We start from the raw sequence: 25,172 nt of genomic DNA, 5'->3' as shown, positions 1-25,172 counted from the left end.
TTATGGTTTTATTGTAAAATAGTTATTGAAATTACTGATTTTCAAAAATATACAAAAAATAATTTTTTCATGTCACGTAATTTTTTTTCGTTCAAATACGATCCAATCTACCAAAATTTCATACTTTAATGTCAATGTCAAATTTTGTGTTTTCTGCTTCCTTCAAAGAACCCGATCGAAACTTTGGACTCGAATAATCATCGATTATTCTATCTCGTTTTGTGTCCAAGTTGTTCGATCGACAAAAGTAAATGTTTGCTCTAAGGACAGAGGACTTGATCGAGGAATCGTGATAATTGAATAATTTATTGTTTCGAAATGATTTACCTCGCAATCTGACTCGATCAACAAATCAATTACGTTCGCATTTGTACAATTAAAAGGTAATTCTGCTTGAGCTCGAAAACAACAGTGCGAGGGTTAATGATTAAAAGATCAAGCTTTGAAGCGTGGACAACAATATTGTCACATCTTCGTTGCACTCTATTGATACTTGTTTTCCAAGAATCGCGTGAATAAACGATGAATAATTGCTAGGCGACAGTGAAGCAAAAAGTATTGGCATTGTACGCGGAAGAGCGTCGAGCAGGAACGATCGTGGACGGTGGACGAGCTGGCGCGTGTTTTCGCCGCCGTTTCATTAGCTCGAATTTATGACGAATAAGAAAAATTCAATGGCGAGAAGATTTTCAGAGCCCCGTGGGAGGCAAAACAGTTCGCGATTCTCAAAAAAAGGTGAAAAACCCTCGTGTTTGACACCTCAAAACATCAACGATCTTGCCGTTGTTTCCTCAGGTTTTAAGTGAAAAATGGCCACATCCAGGTCCGCAAATTGGCCGTCGACGTTAATGGATTTTCGGAGAATTCATTCGCGATATATACACGCTTCTTTCGTGTCGTTCTTGCAAATCTTTTGTTTTTTCACCTCCGTAATGGCTGATAAGTTTGAAAGAGTGGAGAATAAAAAATGGTTCTGATGCGTTGGCTTGTTTGAGCAAGAGATTCTCGAGGTGTTTTCTTTCTTTACGTACGCACTCGCGCGAGTGCACGAGCCGACGACAGAAAAATTGGTGGAAAAAAATCGAGAGAGTAATTAAAACCGGTTAAAATTTTAACGAGAACTTGAAGAGGAAAAAAAACGTTTGGAAGCGAGAGAAAGAAGAGGCGTGACGTCGTTGCAGGATCATCGAGGGCTGTTCATTATCGTGACGGGTCATTTTACTCCTTTTTTTCCACGGTTAGCACTCGCGTCATTGACAACAACTTGGGAAGAATAACCAAGTGACGCCCCTCCCCGGCCCCTCTCATTCGCCCTCTGGAGTTCCTCTCCAAATTTTTTCACCTTGAAGATTCCTTTGCTCCAGGTTAGTTGGCAGAGAAACGGTGATGAAGCCCTCAAAAAAATGGAGTCGGCACACAAATCAGTTAGCAACGCTCTTTTTCGACCAGATGTCATGCAGGACAGTCGGTTTATGGATTGAGGAAAATAATTGTGACAACACGTGTTTTGAGTTCGTCATAAAAGATTGTAATGTTTGTAATGTTTTTAAAACTGACGCACGCAAGGCCGATCCATTCTTTCGGGCATTATTTTTAATTTATTGGCCATTTTTATCTTTTTTCGGTTTCCACTTTCTCGAAGGGGTACACAAAATCTTTGACTCGTTTGCGAATTTTTTTTGGAACGACAGATGATAATGGCGAGATAAAAACGATGATAATCTTTCGATAAATATTCATAGAACGATGTAAAATGAACGTAAATTTGACAAATCTTATTCAGGTTTAATATTTTTTCCAGGTTTTCCTCCATACTCGTCATTTCGTGCTACGAATGTTTTGTTGTTGGTAATTTAGGAGACTCTCTCAACGCTGATAGAGCAGGACGAAGGTGACGTGCAAAATAAAATAAAGCGAAATCGACGCCCGCGGATTTCGCAGATAAACGAGTCTCGAGAGAGCTAAAGGGGTGGATCCAACCGGTCGAAAGGGATGCTATTTGTGGAGAATCGTTTCGAAACGAAGATTGTGCAAAAAATACGTTGCCGCTCAGGATCAAGAAATATTTCTGGTCCCCGAAAATGGGACAAGGAGCAATGAATTTTCGAAATTACGAGGACTTTTCTGAATAGCCTCTTTGCATATCGAACAAACCCAATAAAAATTCCCAAGAATTTTCTAAAGAGCAGCACATTATGAGAATCAGGAATCTCATGAAAAAATGAACCGAGCCAATGAGATGGGAACAAAACGTAAAAAAGGTTTCTACGGTTCCATATCGACAGAGGCTCGAAAACGAGTTCTTTTCCACGTTTATTCACTCCCCATTTGCACCGCGATCACTTTTTCAACACATTACCGAGGCTCCGGGATCAGAAAAAAGGGAGATGCCTCGGCCTTCCACTTTTGGTCTATTTTCGGTCGCTGAAAAATTCCCCTTTCCAGTTGACACGAATCGATAGCCCCTGACTCGAGGATGAAGAGATTAAAACATTCCTATTCTCGAGACTGTTATACTCCAAGTGAACTTTGATTAGGTTTTTTTTTATCACTATTCAGCATCCGCTCGTGGCAGCGTTTCGACGCAAAAAACGCCTGAAAACACCAACGAATCAACCGATTCGATGCCACGTACGAAAACAGTGTGGACAGCGTCGACGGAGCGATAGAAAAAATGATGCTTTTGCAACGCGCGAGGTGGAATTTCCCCTGGAGATTTCAATGCTGCGAAGCAAGGTCGCCGTTCGATCCGTACTGTAATTCTGTAGCCTCAGACTCGTCAAATTTCGAGGATCATGAAAAAGGCACGTAGACCAATAAAAATATATACTGTAGACTGCGGATCCGGCTCGTTCCTTCAACCGTAGTTGAATCATCGATTATCATAACTGAAATTAGAAGAAATCAGCAAATCAATGACTCAGTTTTGAAAGGAAAACACGCCAATATCTTTATAGTGTGCTCACATTGTTCGAGGCGTGAAGTGATTTATTTTCTTCGAGGTAAGACCGATCGGAAATTTCGTAAATATAATATTTGCCCAAACAATTAAATTGATGAAACTACGGAATAAACGGCTTCAATGTTATTGAAGAAATCGATTTAATGTCCTTATTTCATATAAGAATCATTAACGCAGTTCAAACTTGGGCTTACCGTACTGTTTTTTAATTACTAATTAATCTATGAAGTTACGCAGTTTGGCTTTATTTCGAACGGCTTGTTTGGGGGAATTCCGAACGTTCTGCTTTTATCCTCATCGAAAGATTTTTTTCGAATAGTAACGTCGAATACATAAATGTATTTACGACGTTACTATTTGGTTGGTCATAGAATAAGCAAATCCGTTCAACTAAATTATGTATAAAACATACCGAGTTTTCTTCCAAGATAGACATTTGTATGGCCAATTGATTTCGTTCAATATCGATAAGATTTAGTTAAGTTACGTGAAAATAAAATCCAACTATCAAAAATATTTTTTATTTTCTATTAATGATGTTTGCTAAAATTACAATACATTTTAACAAATGTTGAGTCAAATTAGATTGACTAGTTTGATTTGATTTAACAAATATTTATCATTCTCAACAAAATCATTAGATACTTTGCAGTACTTGGAATTCAAATAAATATATCACAAAAGTTTATGTGAATTAAGGAGTTTTGGTACAAAAGTCAAAATATTAAGAAATTGATCAAATTTGGTGATAATGTTCTTCAACATCAAGCGCGAAAACATAAATTTTTTCAAAATTTTCTTCTACTTAGTTATCGAGTAATTACGCATTAAAGCAGATTTCTTATGCCCGGAATGTATACCTATATATATGGAAACGCTATGCTTATACACGTAAACTTTAGTGATCAATTACTCGATAACTGTGTAGAAGAAAAATCTTAAAAAATTTGTATTGTCAAATTTGGCACTAAAGAATATGTTCACCAAATTTTATAAAATTCTAAACTTTTTGAAATTTTTTATGTTTTTAGCATGGTTTAGCATGGCAACATTGTATCGCCTGTACCGAAACTCCTTCAGTAGAAATAAACAAATGTTTAGAGTTCTTCGAGCAAAACATTTAATTTCACTTGTTTACTTAATTCACATAAACGAAAATTTAGTGATTTGGATAAATGAACTATTCCTTAGTTATCGCAAGCGTATGTTAGTTAGATCAAGCAACAAAAATATTAACTAAAGACATTTAGTTGTTACAACCATTTTTTTTTCTCAGCGTATGAAAGAAAACACCAACGGATGATACTGAGTTGATAAATGTAGCAGCGAACGATGTGAAAAATGTGAAAATTCGCCATCCGAAGACTGGATTGTGCGCGAATCGAGTGTGAAATGTAGGCTCGCAAAGTTGCGCAAGCGAAAGTCCAGTCAAAAATATGTTTGCAATAGTGCAAAATAATTCCGGAGCCCAAGGGCCGTCCGGAATTGCCCCGGAGGTTCCAGCTGAGTCCGAATTTCACGGAGTCTCGTTTTTTCCTAAATATCTAGCAATGTTTTCATCTGTTTGTTAAAATTTTCATCGGATATCGTAAACAAGATATCGAGGAGTAAAATAAATCGAAAATACATTTTGTAATTTCATCGTGTGGTTGATTATCAATAAATTTCCCTTAGTCCCTCAGAATTACCCTAAAGTTCTCTAATGCCCGAAAAATTAGAAAAAACGGGGTCGATCGTACAATGGAAAATGGTGGTGGGCGGATCTGAAGAAACTGAGAGCAAAACAGGGCTCTCCCGATATGATAATATCGGACCAACCACTGCGCCTCGAACAGCCGCTGCACGAACGGAGCATCCTATCCCACTCTGTGCTCCAACGAATTTATAAAGGTAAACATACGTGGGAATGAAATATATGCGTGTATACAAGTATAAAATAATACGTCAGAGGTCGGAGCTGCATGTGACGTAGGAGAGCAAGAGAGCTCGGAGTTTATAATGAAAGCTCCGAAGCACGTTGCGCTTCATTTGTACGCGCACCCTTCGACAAAATCGACCGGATTGCTCGGTCAACTGTTCGTTAACTTTTTTCGTTAACTTCGTAAGAACGATTTGGAAAGACTTTCTTGCTGTGCTCGGTCGTCACGAGTCTCGTCCGAGGCTCCATTCGCATTTTCCACTTTTCACGGCTGTCATTTCCAGTGCATTATTTAGTAGGCGCAAATTTACTGATGTCCGAGGACTTCCAAAGCGGAATATTCATCGTGTCAACGCGCAAACGTCGAACTAGCATCCGTTAAATGAGCGAGAATTCGACGAGCGATTCTCCGTCTCATTGAGTCACGAACCGCCTCGATCTCAGTCAATTTTTTCTCGATCGACGTTGCCGCACCGAACTAACGGAAGTACCTGAAACCTTGGTCCCGAGCACCGCTTTTCGTCCGGTGCGTTCGGAGCAACAAAATGCAATAAAAAAGAGAGAAATTCGTACGTGAGAATCGGGAGCGAAAATCTCGCGGTGCTTATCGCTAAATCACAGTGCCGCATAATCCACGAGCACGAAGACAGTGTACTTCGTGAGTGAAAATCCACCGACTGGGTTTTTAATGTTTCCTTTTTTTCGGCTATTTTAACATATTTTTGTGTCTCCACGATTTTTTAAACTTGTGAAAGTGCTCAACGATTCTGTGCACTTGATTTATCCTCGTGTGCGCCTGACGTTGCCAACTCCGTGGCGCAACCGCGCGCGCGCGGATGCACGACATAATTCGGGGACTGGAACACTTTTTGGAACCGGAACTCCTGTCGTGAGTAACTTTTCGTTTCTCCTCGTCCAAGCCTTCCATCAAGCTTGATTTTTTCGATTTTATTTCATTGAGGATATTCCTAGTTTTATCCTGTCAGACACGTCAGCTGGGATGGTTTTATAGTTTTGGAGAATTTGCAGAAAAAACCTGTCGTCGAGAGTCATCTCGAGTTTTTAATACCTTTTTTACAAAGCATTGAAATTCTGGGTGGAGCCCAGAAAGCAGGAAATTCTGGGCCATGCTTGTGGAGAATATTGTGGATAAATAAACCTAAGAAATTACGGATTCTCCTCGTCCGCATTGATTCATGCAAAATTTTCCACCTCGTTCGAGCGCGTCCGCTTCGACGACGCTCGATTAATTTGAAAACGTTGGGAACTCGCCGCCGGTTTATCGGCGTTTCGAGCTTCCGTGAAAAATCTCTCTCCGCTTCGTTCACTCCAATTTAAGAAATACAAGTTGGATGCACGTCGTGAGAAAATTCCTCGAAAATGGCCGAGTTCCGTTTCGTCAATGTTGCCTTTTCGTTACGCTCTATAAGTGCAAACGCACGCATACACGGCCCACTGGCTTATTCTCGATTTCAGAACGCTCAGAAAAAACAGTGAGTCGGATTCGTACGCGCGCGCATGGCAACTACTACTCGCGTCGAAATCCAATCGAAAAACGTACTTTGAATGGTCCACTGGAAATATTTATTTTTCAACGTGCCGCAGAGCTAAAAAAATCCATAAGAAAAACTGCTCTCGACGCAAGTCACGGTTGCAATTGATCGATTCACCAATAAATCGATCCCAGCAATTCGCTCGAGGGAAAAATCAATTATTTTACAAAATTTTTGAAGCCCTTCAGTCGGTTTGAAATAAGCTGCTAACAAAGTCGATCGAGCATGGAATATTCCAGGCTTGTGTCTCTCTCGTGCGTACGTTCGTGATCGTACCTTAATGGATTCAATGAGGAATGTTGCATCGCGAATCCATCACGACATTCGTGACACATTGAGCGACATCCACGACTTTCTTTTTCATTCTCTTTATGTAGATTTTTCCTTCGCAAATATGACTGAAAAATGTTACTTTGAGGCGGTCACCCCGTGTGGGAGCCGGATTTTTTGGGGTTTTTCTCGATCTTTTTGCGGTGAGGAAAAAAAAACATGGACTCTTGAAATTTGCAGCGCTTTGAAACATCCTTGAAAATAGAAATGTTGTATTTCAAAGCACGAAAATCCTTCAATTTTTAATATTTTCGATGAAATTTTCTTCAAATTTCAAAATTCCACGTTTTTTTTTCTACCGGCAAAAAAATCACGAAAAAACCGGAAAAAATCTGGCTGCCACACTTTTAGCGACCCCCTTAAAGAATGTTCATGAGATTTCTCAACCCGAGCAGAATGAGTCGAGTCCTCGGTCGAGTCTTTATTGACGTAGCAAACATCGATAGAAAAGGGTAAAAAAATTGCCGATTTTTTTCATCAGTTTCGTATTTATTTCTGCAGCAACAATAAAAACATTTGTTGAAACGAGCGTTTACCGGATTGCGCAAAACGATAATACGCGCAGGAGTCGAGTTAAAATGTATTCGCGAAATAGGCGAGTGCGTCGAGCCTCTCTAGATTTCGCAGTGGTGCGCGTTCTCTACGAAAAAATGTTAAAACTCGAATGACGATTTTGTTCGGGTATTCGGGGCTACATCGGAACAAAACGAGATTAAAAAAGGCCAGTGAGTGCATTTTTGCATTTAGAAAAAACGTGTTCTCGCCTCCTTCCTGTTTGCCTCTCTCTCGCGCGTTTCTCCCTTTCTCCAAAAGCCTCGTTTGGACTTCGGATTCACCTTGGAAGGAGGCATTAAAAAATGGAATTATTATAACTGGCGGTGATACGTTCCGGGCGTATTCGGCGCGGATGAGACGAGAAATTCCGTGCTTCTTGGACCGGATGAACGTTTGGCTTTTACCGGATAAATTTTCGCCAGCAAAGTATCTCTCATTTAACAGCGAGTAGCAGCAAAAACGATGGCTCCTCGTGAGCAAGTGAGACGATAAAATCCTTATGAAAACAACCTCGCAGTATATTAACGTCGTTTAGAATTTCAGGCTTCGAAATATCAGAATGCATCTAAATATGCGAGTGAAATCACAATACGAAAAACACCGCGCAATCGGAACTATAACTGTCGGGCTCGGTTTATAAATCGCTCGCAATAACATTGCACAATCCGCTGGCTAATGCACCGGCAGTAGGACACAACTATTCTTACTAAATGTCTCTCTCCCTCCTCGGGGACTGGATCGAGCCAATAATTCCCAGTGAAATATAAACTATTCGTTTTATTCAATGAAACAAATAGAATTTTTATTTTTATTTGAATTTTCCTCCGCGAGCAAAGCATCACGGAGCGGGCGATCGCCAAAATTCGATAAAAAGCGCTGTGAATATTCGTGACTCCTCGTGAAGGAACGTCGCTATGTTCGGTGCTCGTTCATTTCTTCATTCTCCGCTCCTTTATTGCAATTCCATTTTTTTTCACTTTTTCATTTTTTCTTCTAATTTTTTTGCTCAATTTTTCATCCCCCCTTCTTTTCACTCTTTCTCTCCCTCTCTCTCTCTCTCTCTCTCTCTCTCTCTCTCTGCCATCTTCCTTGCGAGGAGGAAAATTCCCTACCAGCTCAGACGCACGGACAGGTGAAGTACCTTGGTCGTAGCCACCGCACGCTTGTTAGTGATTGCTTGGTCCGGCGCTCTGTGACCACCACCACTCAGAGTGAAAGAAAGAGAGAGAGACCGAGAAAGAGAGAGCAGAGGACAGAGAAAAGAGATACCGTGGTCCACTTGACTAGCAATCCGCACTCCATCTCGTCCATCGTCGAGGCAGGCAAGCCAAACTCCCTCAGTGTCTCTTCGCTTATCTGTCACATTTCTCTCTCCCTCTCTCTCTCTCTCTCTCTCTCTCTCTCTCTCTCTCTCTCTCTCCTGTTTCTCACTCTTCGCATCAGTCGCCGGTCGTCGTGTGTAATTTTTCCATTTTTCTTATTGATTTTTCAAGTGCTTCCGCTCATCGACGTCCTCGAAATAATACGAGAAAACTGAGACAATTCGCGAAATAGAAAAACAAGGAGTAAAATTTTCGTTGAGACGTCAAGCGATCGACGATTAAATCGGTTCCGTGTGTCGCCCGTCTTCTCACTCACGGAGCTCTCATTCGTGCTACTTCAATGGAGTGTCAGTGCCTAAATCGCTCGTTTCTTTGAGATTCATCGAGTTTTAGTTCGTGTCAATTTTACGCTGTTTTCATTCGCTGCCCGTTGGAGGGACACGAATAAATCACGCACCGAAAGCGAGAAAAGGATCCTCCGATTCTCAGAGGAGGGACGACTTTTTGTGCGGTTTTGAAAAAGTGATTCCGAGCCGAGACCCGTTTGCGTGGTGAAACAAACCGAGAATTGCGAGTGTCAAGTTTTTCGCGAGGCCCAAAAAATATCGTTGGTTTTTTTATCCGGTGAGAAAATAACAAATGGAGGGAGTGATTCCGACGAGACGTTGCTCCGCTTCGAGAATATTTAAATGTTACAAAGAGCCCCGACTCGTCCTCGCGCATTCATGTACAAATCGTGCAAATTTGTGAGCAAGTGGACGTTTCGTAAGAAGCAAAGAAACATCGTGAATCGAGACTTCCGGTACACATACTCAACGGAAAAACCGGCCAGAGATTTTCCTCCTCGTTTCTCTCCGCAGGACGACTTTGGCCAGCGAATTTAATTTTTATTCTCATTTCCATCGCGATATCCAAGATCTCGCTCGTCCCGAAGTTACGACCGGACTGAAAGTCGCCCGAGAATCGAGATCTCGACCCCCCATCCGGAACACCGAAAAAAAACGTATCGACGGAGAAGGAGCGAATCGAGGCTCGGAGGAATCAATTTGAAAAAAAACACACACACACTGCGAAAGGGAGGGAGAAATATTTCGGATTGCCTGACAGATTCCACTTTTTATTACGTAAGTTTCGTCGATTTTATTCTAAGCAAATGGAATATTTCGCGTGAACGTTTTTTCGCGATTTAAGCACCGAGAAAAATCCTAATCCATCAGCAATAATAATTTCCTACCGAACAAACTTCATCGAGTGATTCCAAGTTCTTTGTCCCTCGAGTGCAGAAACTCTTACGTGAAATTTTCAAAAGTTTTTTAACCCTCTAATCGTACAGGAAATAAAAACTAGTTGAACGGGCACGTGCGTCGCGAAACGTTTTTAAACTCTTCGAGAAAAGGTTTTTTTCTCCTTGTACTATCGACCCACGCACAGTGGGAGATACGAATCTGGGGATACACGCGCCGAGGTTAATATACATGTATCGCAAAGCGGGAGAGTTCGATGCTGGTTAATAGTATTTATCGAGACTCCATTGACGGAGTTGCTGAAACATCATGCCATGTTTTAAGACTGAAGTACATACGCATGCGCAGAGATTCACGTGTTTATTCATATATAGACGATTTAAAGGAGCGAGGAACTCGGAAAACCGGTAAACAATAACGGTGATAGAAGCCATCCACCATGAAAGGATGGACTTGCATCGAGGCATCAATTCCCCTCTTGTATTGCAGTACATACCTCGCTTGCCTATCAATTATAATGCGTCAGCCACACAGCACGAAGCTAGCCTCTCGCGATACATATGCGAGCCTCAAGAAAAAAGGAATCGGAGAAAGAGAGGGAGAGCATTATCTCTGTCATTAAATAAAGCAGTGCGACTAACAATCTTCACTCTTTCGTATTCCATTTTTCCGTTCGTCACATAACGTCGCTTTTTCTCGTTATTTTTTCTTTCCAATATTCCTATGCGACCTTAGGATCGCATAGAAAACGTTCCCATTGAAAATCGTCCACATAAAACGATCTCTCGCCGGAAATGGTTGATTTTTAGTACCTGCTGCGATTGGTGGAATTGAATTTTTTATTCGCCACGTTCAGGATATGGTGTCGCGATCATTTATTTCGTGGGATATTCCGCGCTTTTAATCGCAAAGTCGATCGAATATGTCGAGAAAAAAAGGTTCGGTGTTCGCTTATACACGTCGATCGATATGCAGGATCCTTGTGTGCTGGAGAACATTTCTTCGAAACGAGTTCTCTTCGGTGTTAACGCGTTCGACATCCTCTTGCTGTCGCTCTCTCTTTCTTTCTCCCTCAGAAAAGTTACGAAACGATGTTGCTTTCCACAAAAAGATTGAGAGAATGTTACATCTGTGAGAGATTTCTCTCTCTCTCTCTCTCGCTCTCTCTCTCTCTCTCGGTTTTATGGCAGATTTGAGCAGAGCAGGACCGAGTCCTCGATGAAAGTGAATAACTGAACTCTTCTTTCTTTCTCCATCTTTCCCTCCCCGTACGAGTCTCGCCTTTCCCTCGCACTTACACCCTCTCAACGATTTTTCTTTCTTCCTAATCGTTCGGAGCATGCACCGGGCTGATTACATATGAGTTGCCACTATACTTAAGTTTGTCTCGATTTAGCTCGCTGTTACAGGCTTTAAATATATACATCAATTCATTTAGCTATTTAGCGCGAACTAATAAATGTATATTCGTGAATTTAATGGCCATAGATGGACATTTTTATGGCGGGGAACAGGAAGTCACATGGGAGATTATCGTTGTGGGGAAATTGGTAAAACTTTTTCCAAAATCATCGTTAGGAAATATCTGATGAAACGTGAGACGATAAACGACGAGGCGATCGCGGCTTCGATCTTTAATCACTCGAAAAGTCACTCGTTGGGAGTAAAACTGTCAGAAATTCAGCACGGAGTCGTTGGAGTATGAAAAATTGTTTTTCCTGAAAGCGCAAACGATTGTTCGAAGGGCAAATTTCTTTATGCGGAGCCGTCTCTATTCTGCTTCGGGAATTGAGTTCAGATTTTTTGAAAAATTCCCCGGAATGCGTGCTTTTTCCGGTCTGCGGTGCGCTGGAACTTGAATTAACGCGGCGGCGACGCCGCGTACCATTTTTGTCCATTCTGACTTTTATTCGCGGAGGTGTAATTATTAGCGGTGTCAGCATCTTGAACGCGAGCCAGGATCTCCTCACAAAGGGAAAGACGAGAAAGAAGAAAAAAGTGAGCATTCGGCTTGCTTTCATTCATAGCTTCGTCCGCCGGTTTAGTGCCACTTCGCCTTCGGTTTTCACGTGATCGGGAGCACCCGATTGTGTCGGAGTCGCATTCCTAGCGGATTTTATAGCGAGCGAGAATTCCCTACGTTTTTAAATATCATCGAGCTGAGCGATTCGCTCCTGTTTGTTTTCAGTTCGGGGGAAAACTACGCGATCCGTTGATCAGTAATTTTTTGTGGAATCGATACTGCGAAGAAAACGCTCCTGACCTGTGAATTTGCTGAATAAGTTATCCGGTCAATCGTGACGTCGACGTGCGACGATTCTTCTCAAGACGCGCTGCCACTCGCTCCACCGACGTAGATAATTGCCTTTTTTCTTGTTTTCTTCCTCGATCTCCTTTTTTTCACTCCATTTCACCGTGCGATGAATCTGTTAAATTTTTTTAGACATCGCACTGCTCCGGGAATCCCTTTTTTTCGATCGAAGACAAACGGTCTCGTTTTTTCCGGTGTATTATTATCTGTAGCAATTAATACAAATCATTGTACGTTTCGAATCGCTCAAACGAATGTGCAAAAACGGCCTCGGCTATTATTTCAACCTTTCCACTGCGCGATGCGACGAGGATAAACATTTCTACGAACAACTTGTCGCTCCTCGTCTCATCCTCGCACAATCGTCCCACTTTTTTCAAATAATTCATGTTTTTGTGCTTTTTCACACCGATTTATTGTCCCCTTGCTCTTCATGATTTATGGAACTTTTGAACTTTTGAACTTCTCAATCTCGGAAATAGGACGGTGGAAAAACTCTTGGCGGTGGACTTTAGAGATGAAAAAAAATTAATCAATCTTCTCTACGTCACAATCAAAGTTTTTCGTGCACACCGCCATCAGGAAAAGACCGAGACGATCCGCAGGTTTTTCTGCGACGGGGTAATCGCTCCGGTTCGCCGTAAATCAGTGTCGCACTTTGTCGTCTTTCAAAAGTTGTTTTTTTTTTTCAGTTGAATTTCGACTCGCATTTTCGTCGCGAAGAAATTTTCTCGCGAGGGACTCGAGCGTTGCTAATAATTCGTTTTTTACGTTGCAGATTGGAGCTTTCAACGCAAAAATTTATCAGAGTCGAGCCAAAACTTTCGGAGTGAAAGTCGAAGCAACGATAACCTGAAATAACGGATACTATTGAGGCGCAAAAGGATATACGAAACTTAAAAAAATAAACGGGAGCTCACCGCCGTGGGCCGCAAAATAACTCGAAAAATCGCGAAAACCATGTTGGGAGAAGTGACGTGACGATGACGATGCGAAACATCGACCCGAGATCCAGTAAAATCGCGACATAAAAATCCTTCGATAGTGTGCACGAAAAAAAATTGATACGAAAACGAAAATTAAAAGGGGGAAGAAATTAGATTTTTGAAATTCGGTGTTTTGGATTTAAAAGTAAAGCGGAAAATCGCGGGAATAAAAATCGGAGGGGTGGGTCGTAATTTTCGAAATTTTTTCCCTCGAATAAAAATAATCGATTCGCCCTTGATCCAACGGCTGGAATTGAATCGACGAAAGAAATATTTATTTTGTGAATTGTCAATAAAATTTGTCCAAATCGATATTTCGATCAAACAAACTTCACTTCGGTGTTCAATTTAATTTATCGAGTGAAAAATATTTCGAAAAATCGTCAAAATGAAGTTCATCACTTCGCTGTTCGGCGTGGGATCGCCCAAGAAAATGGGCAGGCAGTACATGAAGGTTGGACGGAACGCTCTTTTCGGCATCAAACCGAGGGACAGCAATGGCGAAATTTGCACCGAAAAAGTTCCGAAACCTCTGAAAATGCTCATTTCGAAAAAGGGAAAACTTCGTCACAGTAAGTTCTTTAAATTCATTTAGAAAATTCGATTTTTTCATATTTTTTTATCAACTCTATCGAGATTGTGAATTTTTGTCATCACAATGAAAAACCTCGATTACTTCCATGTAAAAAATACGTTTTCACTCTTCGACGATAAATTTCCCAAGATAATTGACTTTAATTGAAGTTTCATACGCTTCGACCTTGGAATCACAGAAAAATTGTCTGCTTCGCTGGCATGGAGAACGAGACGTGATTAGCAATGATTTTCGCATGCCTTAATTAAGCGAATTAAATAAAAACTAAGGATACTGCAATCAAATGGTTTATAGTAGTCCTGGGTATGTCTGTCGCGATCGTTGATCATACACCCACGTGCGACCCTCACTTTTTCCTTATTCTAACGTGCGCAGGCAACGAGGAGTCGTAAATAACGGTGCAACGCGTATGTACCTCTTGCTCGTTTCCTCAACGCCTCGCGGCTCAGAATTTTTATCATTTTTTATTGAATAGAAAGAGCAAAAATTGGAGTCACTTTTTGCGAACTTTCGGACTTTCGATTCGCGATTTTGGGGTTGGAAGGCAAGGAATCCGATGGTGAAAAATCCCTTTTTCACTGCGCGACAATAGCAACCTCTGAGATTTCTTCGTCGCAGCAAGTGACTCGCAGTGACTTCTGCGAGTCTCAAGCGCCGATTAAAAGGGGGAGCACCGAGATAAATGACAGAATAAAGGGAGAAAAAATGGTTTGAAGCTCGCCCACTTGGCGAATCGGTAATCAGAAAAAAATAACAGTTTTGGTGATTCTCGTTAAACTACTTTTTCTTTTTCGCTAAAGACAAGTCCCTCTTAGCCTTGACCCAATCTGCCACCGCGTAACGGCATCCGCGAGCATCGTGCGTGGGGAACGAAAAAAAAAGAGAGAAAGAGAGGAGAGTGAGAGATCGAATACCCGCCAAAATCGCCTCGGGTGATGGGATTTCTGGCTGCACACCATTAATGACACACCTCCCATAAAGGGACCATCGAGCGATCCACTCATTTCGCAATATAAGCACGCGAAACCCCCAGACAAATGTGCAGCGTCTGATGAAAAATTTTCTGGCTCACGTGACATGATTTTCAGACGCTTGACTAAGCAGAGAAAATCTTTTGGCAAAATGTAGTAAAACGCGGTAAACGACCGCCTTTCACTGCTATGCTAGTTCATTTTTAAGGCCTTACGTACACTGGCAGCCGGCGAAAAAACGTCATTTTCTTGATTTTATTTCGACAAGAAAATAAATGTTTAATGCAAAACTGTAAATGACGTTCATTAGTACATATGTTCATGTACTTGTACGATTTTTTCCATCGAAAAATGTCTCCAAATGGCGCAACTCCAGCCGTATTTCAGTAGCACCTTTTTTCGAGCATCGCAGTTGCGGTGGGACACGATAACTAAAAAACTATTAATCCGATCCGTACCAAATTTACACCACTTATTTATTATAATAATAGCTTGGACCTGAATTTGTAAAAATGTTGATTTAAAAAAAAATGGCGACAGTTTTAACAAAAAATTCGTTTTTCGAGGCGCTTAATTTTCGGTTTTTTGTTACGATTTTTCTTTTCCAACAAAATACGAAATCCTTCGTCCAAGCCCTGGCTATTATTATGATAAATAAATATTGTAAATTTCGCATCGATCGGATTAATAGTTTTTTAGTAATCGTGTCCACTGTAAAGGTATTTTCAAAAAAAGACGATTTTGAGATAATCGCGTTTAAAGATTCAAGTATTAGACGACCGCGCGCACCGGGCGGTCCGTTGAAATACCCACAGCTGCTAATCTAATGCTCCGATCTTTATGAAATTTCGTGAGAATATTCTTCAGACATTGTACTCGAGGAATATCTAATAAAAAAATTTCGATTTTTCCACCCATCACAAGTGTATGAGGCCTTAAACCGAAAATGATTTTCGACCCTTCCACAAACAAAAAACGCCAGTTTCCAGCTGAATTTCCAGTGTCTATTTGATAAATACAAAGCTTTGGGCTGAGCCAGCACTCGGATGGGTGACCGCCCAGTCAATTACCAGCTTCCGCATCGTTTCCTCAGTAAAACCACTTTTTCCGAGGTTCCGATTCCGTTTCAATCGATCGGAGAATCTGTAAAAATGGGGTTAATCGTATGGACGCAGGTTCTGCGCAGTTTTCTTGTGCCCTCGTGCAAATCCAGTCGATTAAATGAGAAACCGGCATGCCACGATTACTGTTACTTTTCATAATAATCAACTCGATATTTCACCGTGATTGTTAATTATTTTCGTGTGCAAATTTCGAGTAGCCCTCACACTGTATAAATTTCAATGAAATTATTTCAGAGATGCTTGCCAAGGATTTTTTTACTCTAAATATACCGCGAGTTATTTCGTCCTTCGAGACCAAAAGTCTCGTCTCCAATCTCTTGTTGATCCTTTGACCGTTTCGCGGAGAAAAAAACATTTTTTTCCACGCACACGGTATGAAACCTCATTTATCGGGGTATAATAGACATTGAACTGGTTCGCGTTGTGGAGCAACGGTTTTTGTCAACATTCGCCAATTTAATTAACACGAAATTCTGAATAATTTGGTTCAAAATTACTTTGAATAATAATCATTGAAGAAAATGTTTGTTTTTACGATTAAAAAATAAAACTGAGACCAGGCTTCCTGGCAATGAAAATCCCCACGAAGTCTCCATCGCAGATCGCGTTGTTACTGAAACATTGAATCGTCAGATGATTATCTAAGGAATAAAGCGATGATTTATTCTTTTTTATGGACCATAAAGCCTCGTTTATCGCTGCTTCCCAACAACGGGCCATCCCCGCATGTTGATCTTTTCATTCTTCCTTGAATAGCACTTCTTTCGAGTATTCTAGAATCATCTGAGTGCTCAAGAGTCTTTTTTTCATCTCTAGGAAAGATCAAAGTTTGATTGTGAAGCTCTGCGATTATCGTTAGATTTGAAAGGTGTGAAGAAAATTTGACGGGGAGAAGAATGATGATCGATAATGAGAATTTGAATGACAATAAAAGCCGATTTTGTATGGATAATCGTTCGACGAAGGTTACCGCAACGAACAAGTAACACGAAACTCTGACGAGATGTAATTTATTTTCAAAAATAATAACGATCGCACAATTGACTGGCTTAACGGAATTAGAAAATGTTTGTTGCCAGCCTGTATATTCGGGCATCTGCTGTCGGGTGAACGACCTCGAATATTTCAGCGATTACAGCCGCACGTTTCTTCAATTCGTTTCACTCTTATTTTTGATTTTTCTGGCTCTCACACTAACTCACGAAAGCGTTGAGTCCATATCGAAGTCCAAAAGACACAAAGAACCCTCGTGTCCTCTGCTCGACGGTGAATCGCTGATTCATTGTAATTTGAAAAATGAGACGACCTTGACAATTACACCGAGCCGAGGACGTCCGCAGGCCTAAACGTCCTTCGATCCAATATCCATACATTTTTATCGAGCATTATATCACAAATTCCGGCAGTTTATGAGTCATTCGTAAAAGCTGAGCCACTCGATGAATTTCACCGTATTTTTCATCCGTCAAAATCATCAATAATTTTCTATTAACTCGAGCCGTAGACTTCCTGGCATTGATTGGCCCGCAGTGAGAATTGAGTGACTTGTCATTTTTCTTAAGTTTTCCTTTAGATTCCAACAAACGAAAAAAAACGTTTTTTCTCCCTGGCTCGTTAATATTTTCGCGGATTCATCTGTACACGCGGACGGGCGTCAGCGTAAAGCCAGACATTTTTAAATGACTTTCACTTTCGGTGAACCTACACTCGAAGTTGATCAGGACGTGCTAGTGAAACTGGAAATAATGTTTACGATCTCTGGCCTCACTCATAGACACTGCTCAGAGGATTTAATTCGGTCGTTTTATAAAAAAAAAAAACATCCAGTCAAATAAGAACTGGCCCGATTACGAGAATCATTTTTTCTTCCAAAACGGGTTCTATGAAAACTTCAACTAAAAAAACAAGTTAACATCAAAATGAAAAAATATACAAAAATGAAAATTTAAAAACTCAATTAATTTTCATTTAATTAAAAAAACAATTGATCGTAATAAAAATCAGTTTTACAAGATCGACTACTACGTGTTCAAGTTTAACTAAATTTGATGAATTTTGACAAATTTTCGTATTTGGTAAGTTAAATTTACTACCCTTTTTTTCAGTGGAAAAATAAATAAAAAATTGGTTCAAATTCGAAGAGTTCAGGCTCTGAAGAAGACGACCAAGAGTCGTTTCCTCCGTTGAGAAAAATTGAGACTCGGCTCGTAATTGATTTTTTTTTTATTATCGAAAAAACATATGATTTAAAGAATTACAAAAGGTCATGAATGAGCTTCCGGAGTTGATGATATGTCACGTACATTACACGAGTGCATAACGATGATGAAGTCGTGGCAATGTAGTTGGAGAACTCTCGAAGCATTTGAGTAAATGCAGTTGCGCCAAGAATACAATTATTAGGTATATGCCTTTTGTAACCATTTTCATATATTTACGTGAATGCATGCGTATATGAATATGAATGTGTGTATACGGTTAATGACGATAACTCAACAATAAATTATCTCGCTCGAGCTACCGTGTGAATATTAAATCCCCTTATTACTTTTTCTCTTATTACAATGACCAGTACTCGCTTCCCAGCACTCTCTCGCTCTCTCTTTACTTCTCTTTTTCATAGTTAAGGGGGGGATCCTGGTTTAGAGAGTCAAAAAATTCATTGTTTTCGTGAATGTTTTTAGGATAGACGGAAATAACTCACGATAGCGAACTTTTCGGTATAGTTTTAAGGATATTTCAAAGTACAAAAACATTTTTTTAATGTGAGACATAATAATTTGTACACGATTTATATGCGCAAAGTCTGATTGTCGAAGTTTCTCAGCTGCGTACAATGTGGAGATCGTAATTATCGTCTGCATAAAAAATTCCAAATTTTTTTTCCATTTTCATATATTTTGCTTCCATATGAGCCTATAAAAACCCGAAAAAATTGGGAAATTCTATATTTACGGTACGTTGAAGTGACATTCTTTCTTTAGAAGCGTTTTTTTTTCAAAATCGCTAAAAATATAGAATTACGCAATTATTTCGGCTTTTTATAGGTTCGTGTGGGAGGAAAATATCTGAAAAGAGGAAAAAAAATTGGAATTTTCGTTGCAGACAATAATTACGATCTCCACATTGTACTTAGCTGAGAAACTTCGACAATCAGAATTTGCGCGTGTAAAAATTAATATTTCGCACATTAAAAAAATGATTTTGTACTCTTGAAATATCCTTGAAACTGTGCCGAAAAGTTCGTTATCGTGAGTTATTTCCGTCCATCTTAAAGACGTTCCCGAAGACAATCGATTTTTTGATTTTTTAAAGCAGGACCCCTTAATCACATTTCGAGAGATTTAAGCACGAGTGGTGTCGAGGGGGATAGAAAAATTGGAGAAAAGAGTCTCGAGCACCTTTCAATTGAAAATTCTCGGATGTTTTGGCCCAATTACATAAAATCGTTGAAAGGCCGCACATGAAATATGTTTCGAAAAATCGCCATACAATCGAGTGAACATTTAATCGCGCACTATTTTCGTAACGTCAACATGCACCATTCGACGACTTATTCCGCTCGAACTGCTCCGCGTGTGCGCGTGCGCGTTATAAAGTAACGAATAAATATAGTTCATCCACGTTTGCCTCATCGGATATTTCACGATCGAAGGCGATAATATAAACCGTTAGAAAAGTGAAGTTTTCGCAATGTGCGTTACACAAATCTCGCGCGATCGTTCATAAAAAGAGATAACGCTGTGAAATGAAAGTGTTTGCGAAAGACGAGAGGGAATGATTGTTCGGAGGATCTCCAGCGACTTGGGACTCCTGCAAGGGAGAAATCAGTCTTGTTTCGACGAATAAAAATCAATTGATTCTCACGTATATCTGAGTGAATGATAAAAGATTTTGAAAATGTTGTAAAACCGTTTATTACTCGTTTCTCCAGTGTGAGAATTGAGGATAATTCGTTACACACACACAATGATCGTTTCTCGTGTCAAATAAATAAAAATATGCTTATATATGTTGAGTCACATCGATATTGACATTCACTCGGTCTGGGGCTGCAGAACTTGGCAATAGTTCTTGCAAAGGCTTGTAAAGGCTCGTTCGTACACAAGCAAAGAAAACTGCATCGGCGATCACTCTCTGTCGCAACTTCCCCCAACATTTGTGAATATGCCTCTGTACGTGTAAATCTTGATGTTTTTGTGTGTGCAATTGAACGGTGCTGGTTGGCAAACACGAAAATTCCTCGTCAAGTTGGCCCTGACCACGTATCTCCGGCAAACCGAGATGCCTGTAATCCTTTACGTACATACGTACATAGATATACCTTCACCAAAACGTTTATATAGCCGCTCACACGATGCTGGACTACTGAAAGCAGCTTTGAGACCGTTTACCCTCGTTTACCCACTCGTACAAGTGATCTTTCCTCTCTTTGGCTTTCCATCTACATTTTTTCATCCAAATCCCAAATTTTTTACAACTCCGCTCATTTTTTTTCGAACATACTATTATCCTTGTTATTTTATCTTCATCATTGAATTCCTCATTCGTAAATATGTTGAGAAACTTCATCTGTTATTGTATTTTAAGGTAGTTCATGTACGATACGATTTTCTTAAGAGAGTCTTGAAATTTATACAGAGTTTAAATGGTTAATCGACTGAATATCAAATTTTAAAGGGTTTGTCTCATTGTTTATTGAGACAAATAAGGACTATGCATAAAAAATCGTTTATCTTTCCATATAACGAATGAACGCTTCTTACGAAGTTTATGAAAAAGTACACAATAACAATGAAGTATATAACGAAGGTTTGGAAAAAAATTTGAGACGATTTTTTTACTAGCAATGAAGATATGACACCTTAAAGATTGAACGAAATTGGTAATGAGCACTCGTGTAACATCACATTTGCTTAATACGGCATTTTGTTTCTTCATGGCTTGACCCATTCCTGTCATAGCCTTCTGTCTTTTTATTAACACTTTTTTCTTTATCCATTTCCCTTTGCGCTCTGTAAAGCGATTTTTTACATAAATACTATAGTATTTTCGTCAGAGACGAATGAAATTTGGGGTTCAGTCAGTGACGGATCCCCGCTTAATTAATGGCTCGTAATTTCATTCGCCAAAAGATAAGTTGAAAAAATGTATTTACAATATCGAATGAATAACTTTGACATTAATTTAGAATGATAAAATCTTCAATTAGGAAGTAAAAATCGATACAATTTACACTCCCATAAAATATGATCCTTCGGACATGATCTATCTTAATTGATGTCTGTCGTTCAGAAGCTTTTCAATCAATGATCCTGTCGAGAATGAATTTCTATTTGAATACAAATATGAAATTTGCATGGATTGAATTGAACTTGAAATCGTTTCGGCGACACTTTTAGTTGAGAATTTTACATGTTAGTTACTTTTAGCTGCAGAATTAATTTGCATTGATTTGTTTGTATTATGAAAGATTTAGTTATCGATCAAAATGCATTGGCGTTTAGCGTAACGGTTTTGCTGAGCCTCGAGGTTTTTCCTCTTTGCCCACGACCTCTCGTATAGGCTTATTCATTATTATCAGCAGTTCATGCGTAGAATCCCTTTTTTCATGGATACAATCGGACTACTTAGCACGCGATAAATCGAGGTCGAGACCGAGCCTCGAACCGACGTGAATATCGCTCGCGTTATAACTGTTGTTCCCTCCTAAAACTGGCTCTAGAAGCTCGGAATTTCGACATTAGGATCGCGATCGCGTATTTAGATAAATTGTTGAAGATTCCAATATCGATCGCGATCTACGACGAGACGATTATTTTTCCCAATCGCGAGTCTTCTCGCGAAGACTGGAATATCTGAATGAACCATTACGAAAAAGCAACCCTATAACTCGAGGCGGTGGTAATGAGGAAAAATTAACGATTAATAAAAACGTGGGGGAGAAGTTGTTTTCGGTAGAAAGTTTCTCCAACACGTCGTCCTTGATTCTACTTTTCTTTCACGGGAGATTTTCGTCGAGTGCAGCGCGGGTATTTATCCACGTGCATGAACGTCGGTTAATATCCACACGAGAATGAACGTCCAATTTTTTAATGAAGAAAGAAAGAGAAAAGAACCGAAATCTGAATTTCAAATACTGGTGATTAAGGTAGACCGTAGGATCGTATTTTATGGGTGTCTCAATTCGGCCGATTTTCACTTCCCAATTGAACATATATATTGTCACTTTGAATTAATGTCAGAGCTATTCATTCGAAATTGTAAATACAGATTTTTTCAACTTATTTTTTGGGACGAATGAAATTACAAGCCATTAATTAAGCGGGTATCCATCACTTACGGAACCCCAAATTTCATTCGTCTCTGACGAAAATACTAGTTTTTTATGTAAAATAATCGCTTACAGAGCGCAAAGGGAAATGGATCAAGAAAAAAGTGTTAATAAAAAGACAGAAGGCTATGACAGGAATGGCCGAAGCCAAGAAACAAAATGTCGAATTAAGGTATTATATCTTTATTGCTAGTGAGACAATCGTCTCGAATTTTTTCCTAAACCTTCGTTATAATTGTTATTGTGTACTTTTTCATAAACTTCGAAAAAGGCTCTCATTCGTTATATGGAAAGATAAATGATCTTTTACTCATATTCCCTGTAGCCCTGTGTGGTTTTCTTCATATTTAAGCACATTTGTCTCATCCCGCTAAAATTAGATATGCGTGTCAGGTGTCACTCGACTACGCATATAAACTCTGTGTAAAACTACCTTAAAAGCGTTTCGGGAGGTAAATCGAAGCGAGGAAAGTGTTGAGGGTGTAAATGGGAAGGTTTTCGGCTCAAATTTTCGACAGTCTATTCGCAAAATTGAATCGAGCAGCCACTCCGAGCCTCGTTTTAATGAGAATCTCGAGTAATGGTCACGAAGAAAGAATCAGTTAATCAACGCTCTCGCCCTCTTTAGATTTGTCTTGTTTCTCGGTTAATAGACACGCTAACGATTCGTCGCGCGAGGAGATGGCTTACTCGCGGGAAGTAATTGCACATCACCGATCGCGGAGTCTTGATATTGTAGACACAGGTGCATCGTTAGAAAATTCGCTTTGTCCGAGGTAAAAGCATTACGGTATAAAGCGCGTTGAGAGCCGCGAGAGGTTTCCAGTTTATTCTCTTTCCTCTTTCGTTATCTTTCTTCGGGTACTCCTTTCTCCTTCGGTCTTGAAGTCTCAAGTATGAATTCACGATTTCTCGATCGTTCCGTGGCCTCGAACACATGCTTTCGTCCATCATTTTGCTGCGTTATTTGGCTTCCTGCCTTTTTCTTCCTTTCGTTGTCCTCTTCGTAAGGATTTTTCGCAATTCCTTTCTCCCGCGGACGCATTCTCTCTTTTCATTATTCTCGTTCGCTCTCCGCTCTTCTTTTTGTGCTTCTCTGCTCCGCTCTTCCTCGTAATTGCCCTCGCTCTCAGTCCCTTTTTCTGCCATTCTCTTCCTTCCAATTTTTCCTCTTTTCTCTCTCCTTATTGTCCTCCTCGTGCTCTTCTCTGCACTTCCTTCCCAGCCTTCTCACTCTCTTTCTCCTTTTCGCTTCTCCCCCTTCCTGCTCCGCAACTTCCTCTCTCCATTTCTGCGCCTCCAATTTCCCTGCTCTTTCTCCCCTCACCCGAGCCAAAGAAACCCGAAGATAAATAAGACCGCATCGATTTGCAACGCTAAGGCAATCTCGAGCTCTCTGTGAACAGCTTCGACATAAAACGCAACCGGTTATACACCGCTACGTCGACTCCGCACCCGAGAATTCCACTCCGCCTCGTGTCAGATCCTTCCTCCGCTTCTCAATCGTCTTTCCCATCCCAGCTTAAGCTTTCGAGTATTCGATGAGATAAACAAAACGAAGAGAGAGAGAGAGAGAGAGAGAACCGTACAAAAATGCTCGTCCCAATGGCCTCCTTATAAAACCCGATGTGGAGCCACGGGAAGATTCTCATATCGCCCAGCAGGAACGAACAATACCCAGTCAGCTGATTCGCGCAGGAACTGTATTCGATCCTCTTCTTTTCGGCAGGACTGAAGAATTTTTTCTTCGAGGACGAAAAAATGTTTCTGCCTCAGCAGTGCAATGCCAATCGAAACTTGTTCAATGATTAAAAAATCACAATTCTGACAAAAAACACTTTTTCATTTTTTGGGAATTGCTTTGAGTGATTTATTCAGGAGCATTTAGTAAAAAACACTTGAATTTCTCTCCGGCTCTTTCCATTTTTATAAAGATCTGAACGAAATACTTTCGACGTCAGAATATAATGGAGTTGTTCCTTAAAAATAACAATAAAAGTAAAGAGTCTCCGATGTGACATTTCCCATTGCGCTGCAGCCTCATTATTATAATGCACAAATTGTGACGAGTAAAAACAAAATGTCAGCGAGAGCAAGCACACTGTAACGTCGAACGGGGACGTGAACTACTTTTGGAGATACCGCGAGCGCGCTATACGTATACGCTCCCGATGAATCCCCGGCTAAATCACGTATCGTATGACCCACGCGAGTTTGCCATTTCTCCCGAACGATTTGGCGCGAAGTAGTCACGGATGCATCGGGTCAGACTGCCCCGAGCCATCACGAATTTCGTTTCCCACCTCCTCGGCAGCCACTCGCTACGGGACTTGCTTCACAAATTACACTTGCCCGTGCGATCGTTAAAATTTATATTCCAAAGGAATAAAATCGTGGAAAAATGGCTGCTTGAGTTCTTCATTTATGCAGACGTTTTTTTACTTTCTTTCATTTTTAATGCCCGGGAGCGAAGAGCTATGAATTTTCTGCTCGAATTTTGAGCAGAAACAATGAAAAATGTTGATCCAATTTTTCACGAATTTCAATAACTTCGGAATGAAAAATGAAATTAAAAAAGTGGCGAATCAAAGTTTGATTGCAACCAACAAATTTCGTTCTGCAATTCCCTGCGATGCCTGAGAAATCTCAACGTTAAAAATTACCGAATGCGAAAAGATGCCCGATTCCTCGTCTTTTCAGACCTTCGTAACCTGTGCCGACTCCAATTTGCACTCTCGTGTGATATTCGCGAGTTTTGCTAATTCACGTTACATATGAATATAGAAATATTATGCAGCAGACTCTCTCGCTCTCTCTCTCTCTCTCTCACTCGCGAGTTCTCGAAAACAATTTCACGGTTTCACAAAACAATATCACCTTGAGAAGTGATATCTGAGGATGATTGCGTCTTATATTTTTCTCGAGGTCAATAAATGATTCTTCCTCGATGAGAATGGAAAATTACGG

The 25,172-nt window shown here is 40.2% G+C and overlaps 1 protein-coding gene across 4 annotated transcripts in view; it reads left to right on the top strand.

The window, feature by feature from the left end:
- Nucleotides 1-5,005: 5,005 nt before the first annotated feature.
- Nucleotides 5,006-25,172, top strand: part of dsb (debris buster) — a 47,509-nt gene continuing 27,342 nt past the window's right edge. The window contains exons 1-2 of one of the 4 annotated variants that reach the window (XM_043429926.1): nt 5,006-5,769; nt 12,974-13,753. In XM_043429926.1, coding sequence (XP_043285861.1) covers nt 13,570-13,753 — 184 coding nt within the window. In that variant the 5' untranslated portion in view covers nt 5,006-5,769; nt 12,974-13,569. Of the gene's footprint in view, nt 5,770-8,614; nt 9,765-10,273; nt 10,292-11,963; nt 12,238-12,973; nt 13,754-25,172 lie in introns of those variants that run through there. The other 3 variants (XM_043429925.1, XM_043429928.1, XM_043429927.1) reach the window with 3 other exon arrangements.

Source organism: Venturia canescens, chromosome 10, assembly GCF_019457755.1.
Source record: "Venturia canescens isolate UGA chromosome 10, ASM1945775v1, whole genome shotgun sequence".
In the NCBI taxonomy this organism is placed as follows: Eukaryota; Metazoa; Arthropoda; class Insecta; order Hymenoptera; family Ichneumonidae; genus Venturia; species Venturia canescens.
The sequence above is the reverse complement of the archived record's forward strand: the minus strand, read 5'-3'. Positions and strand labels throughout refer to the sequence as shown.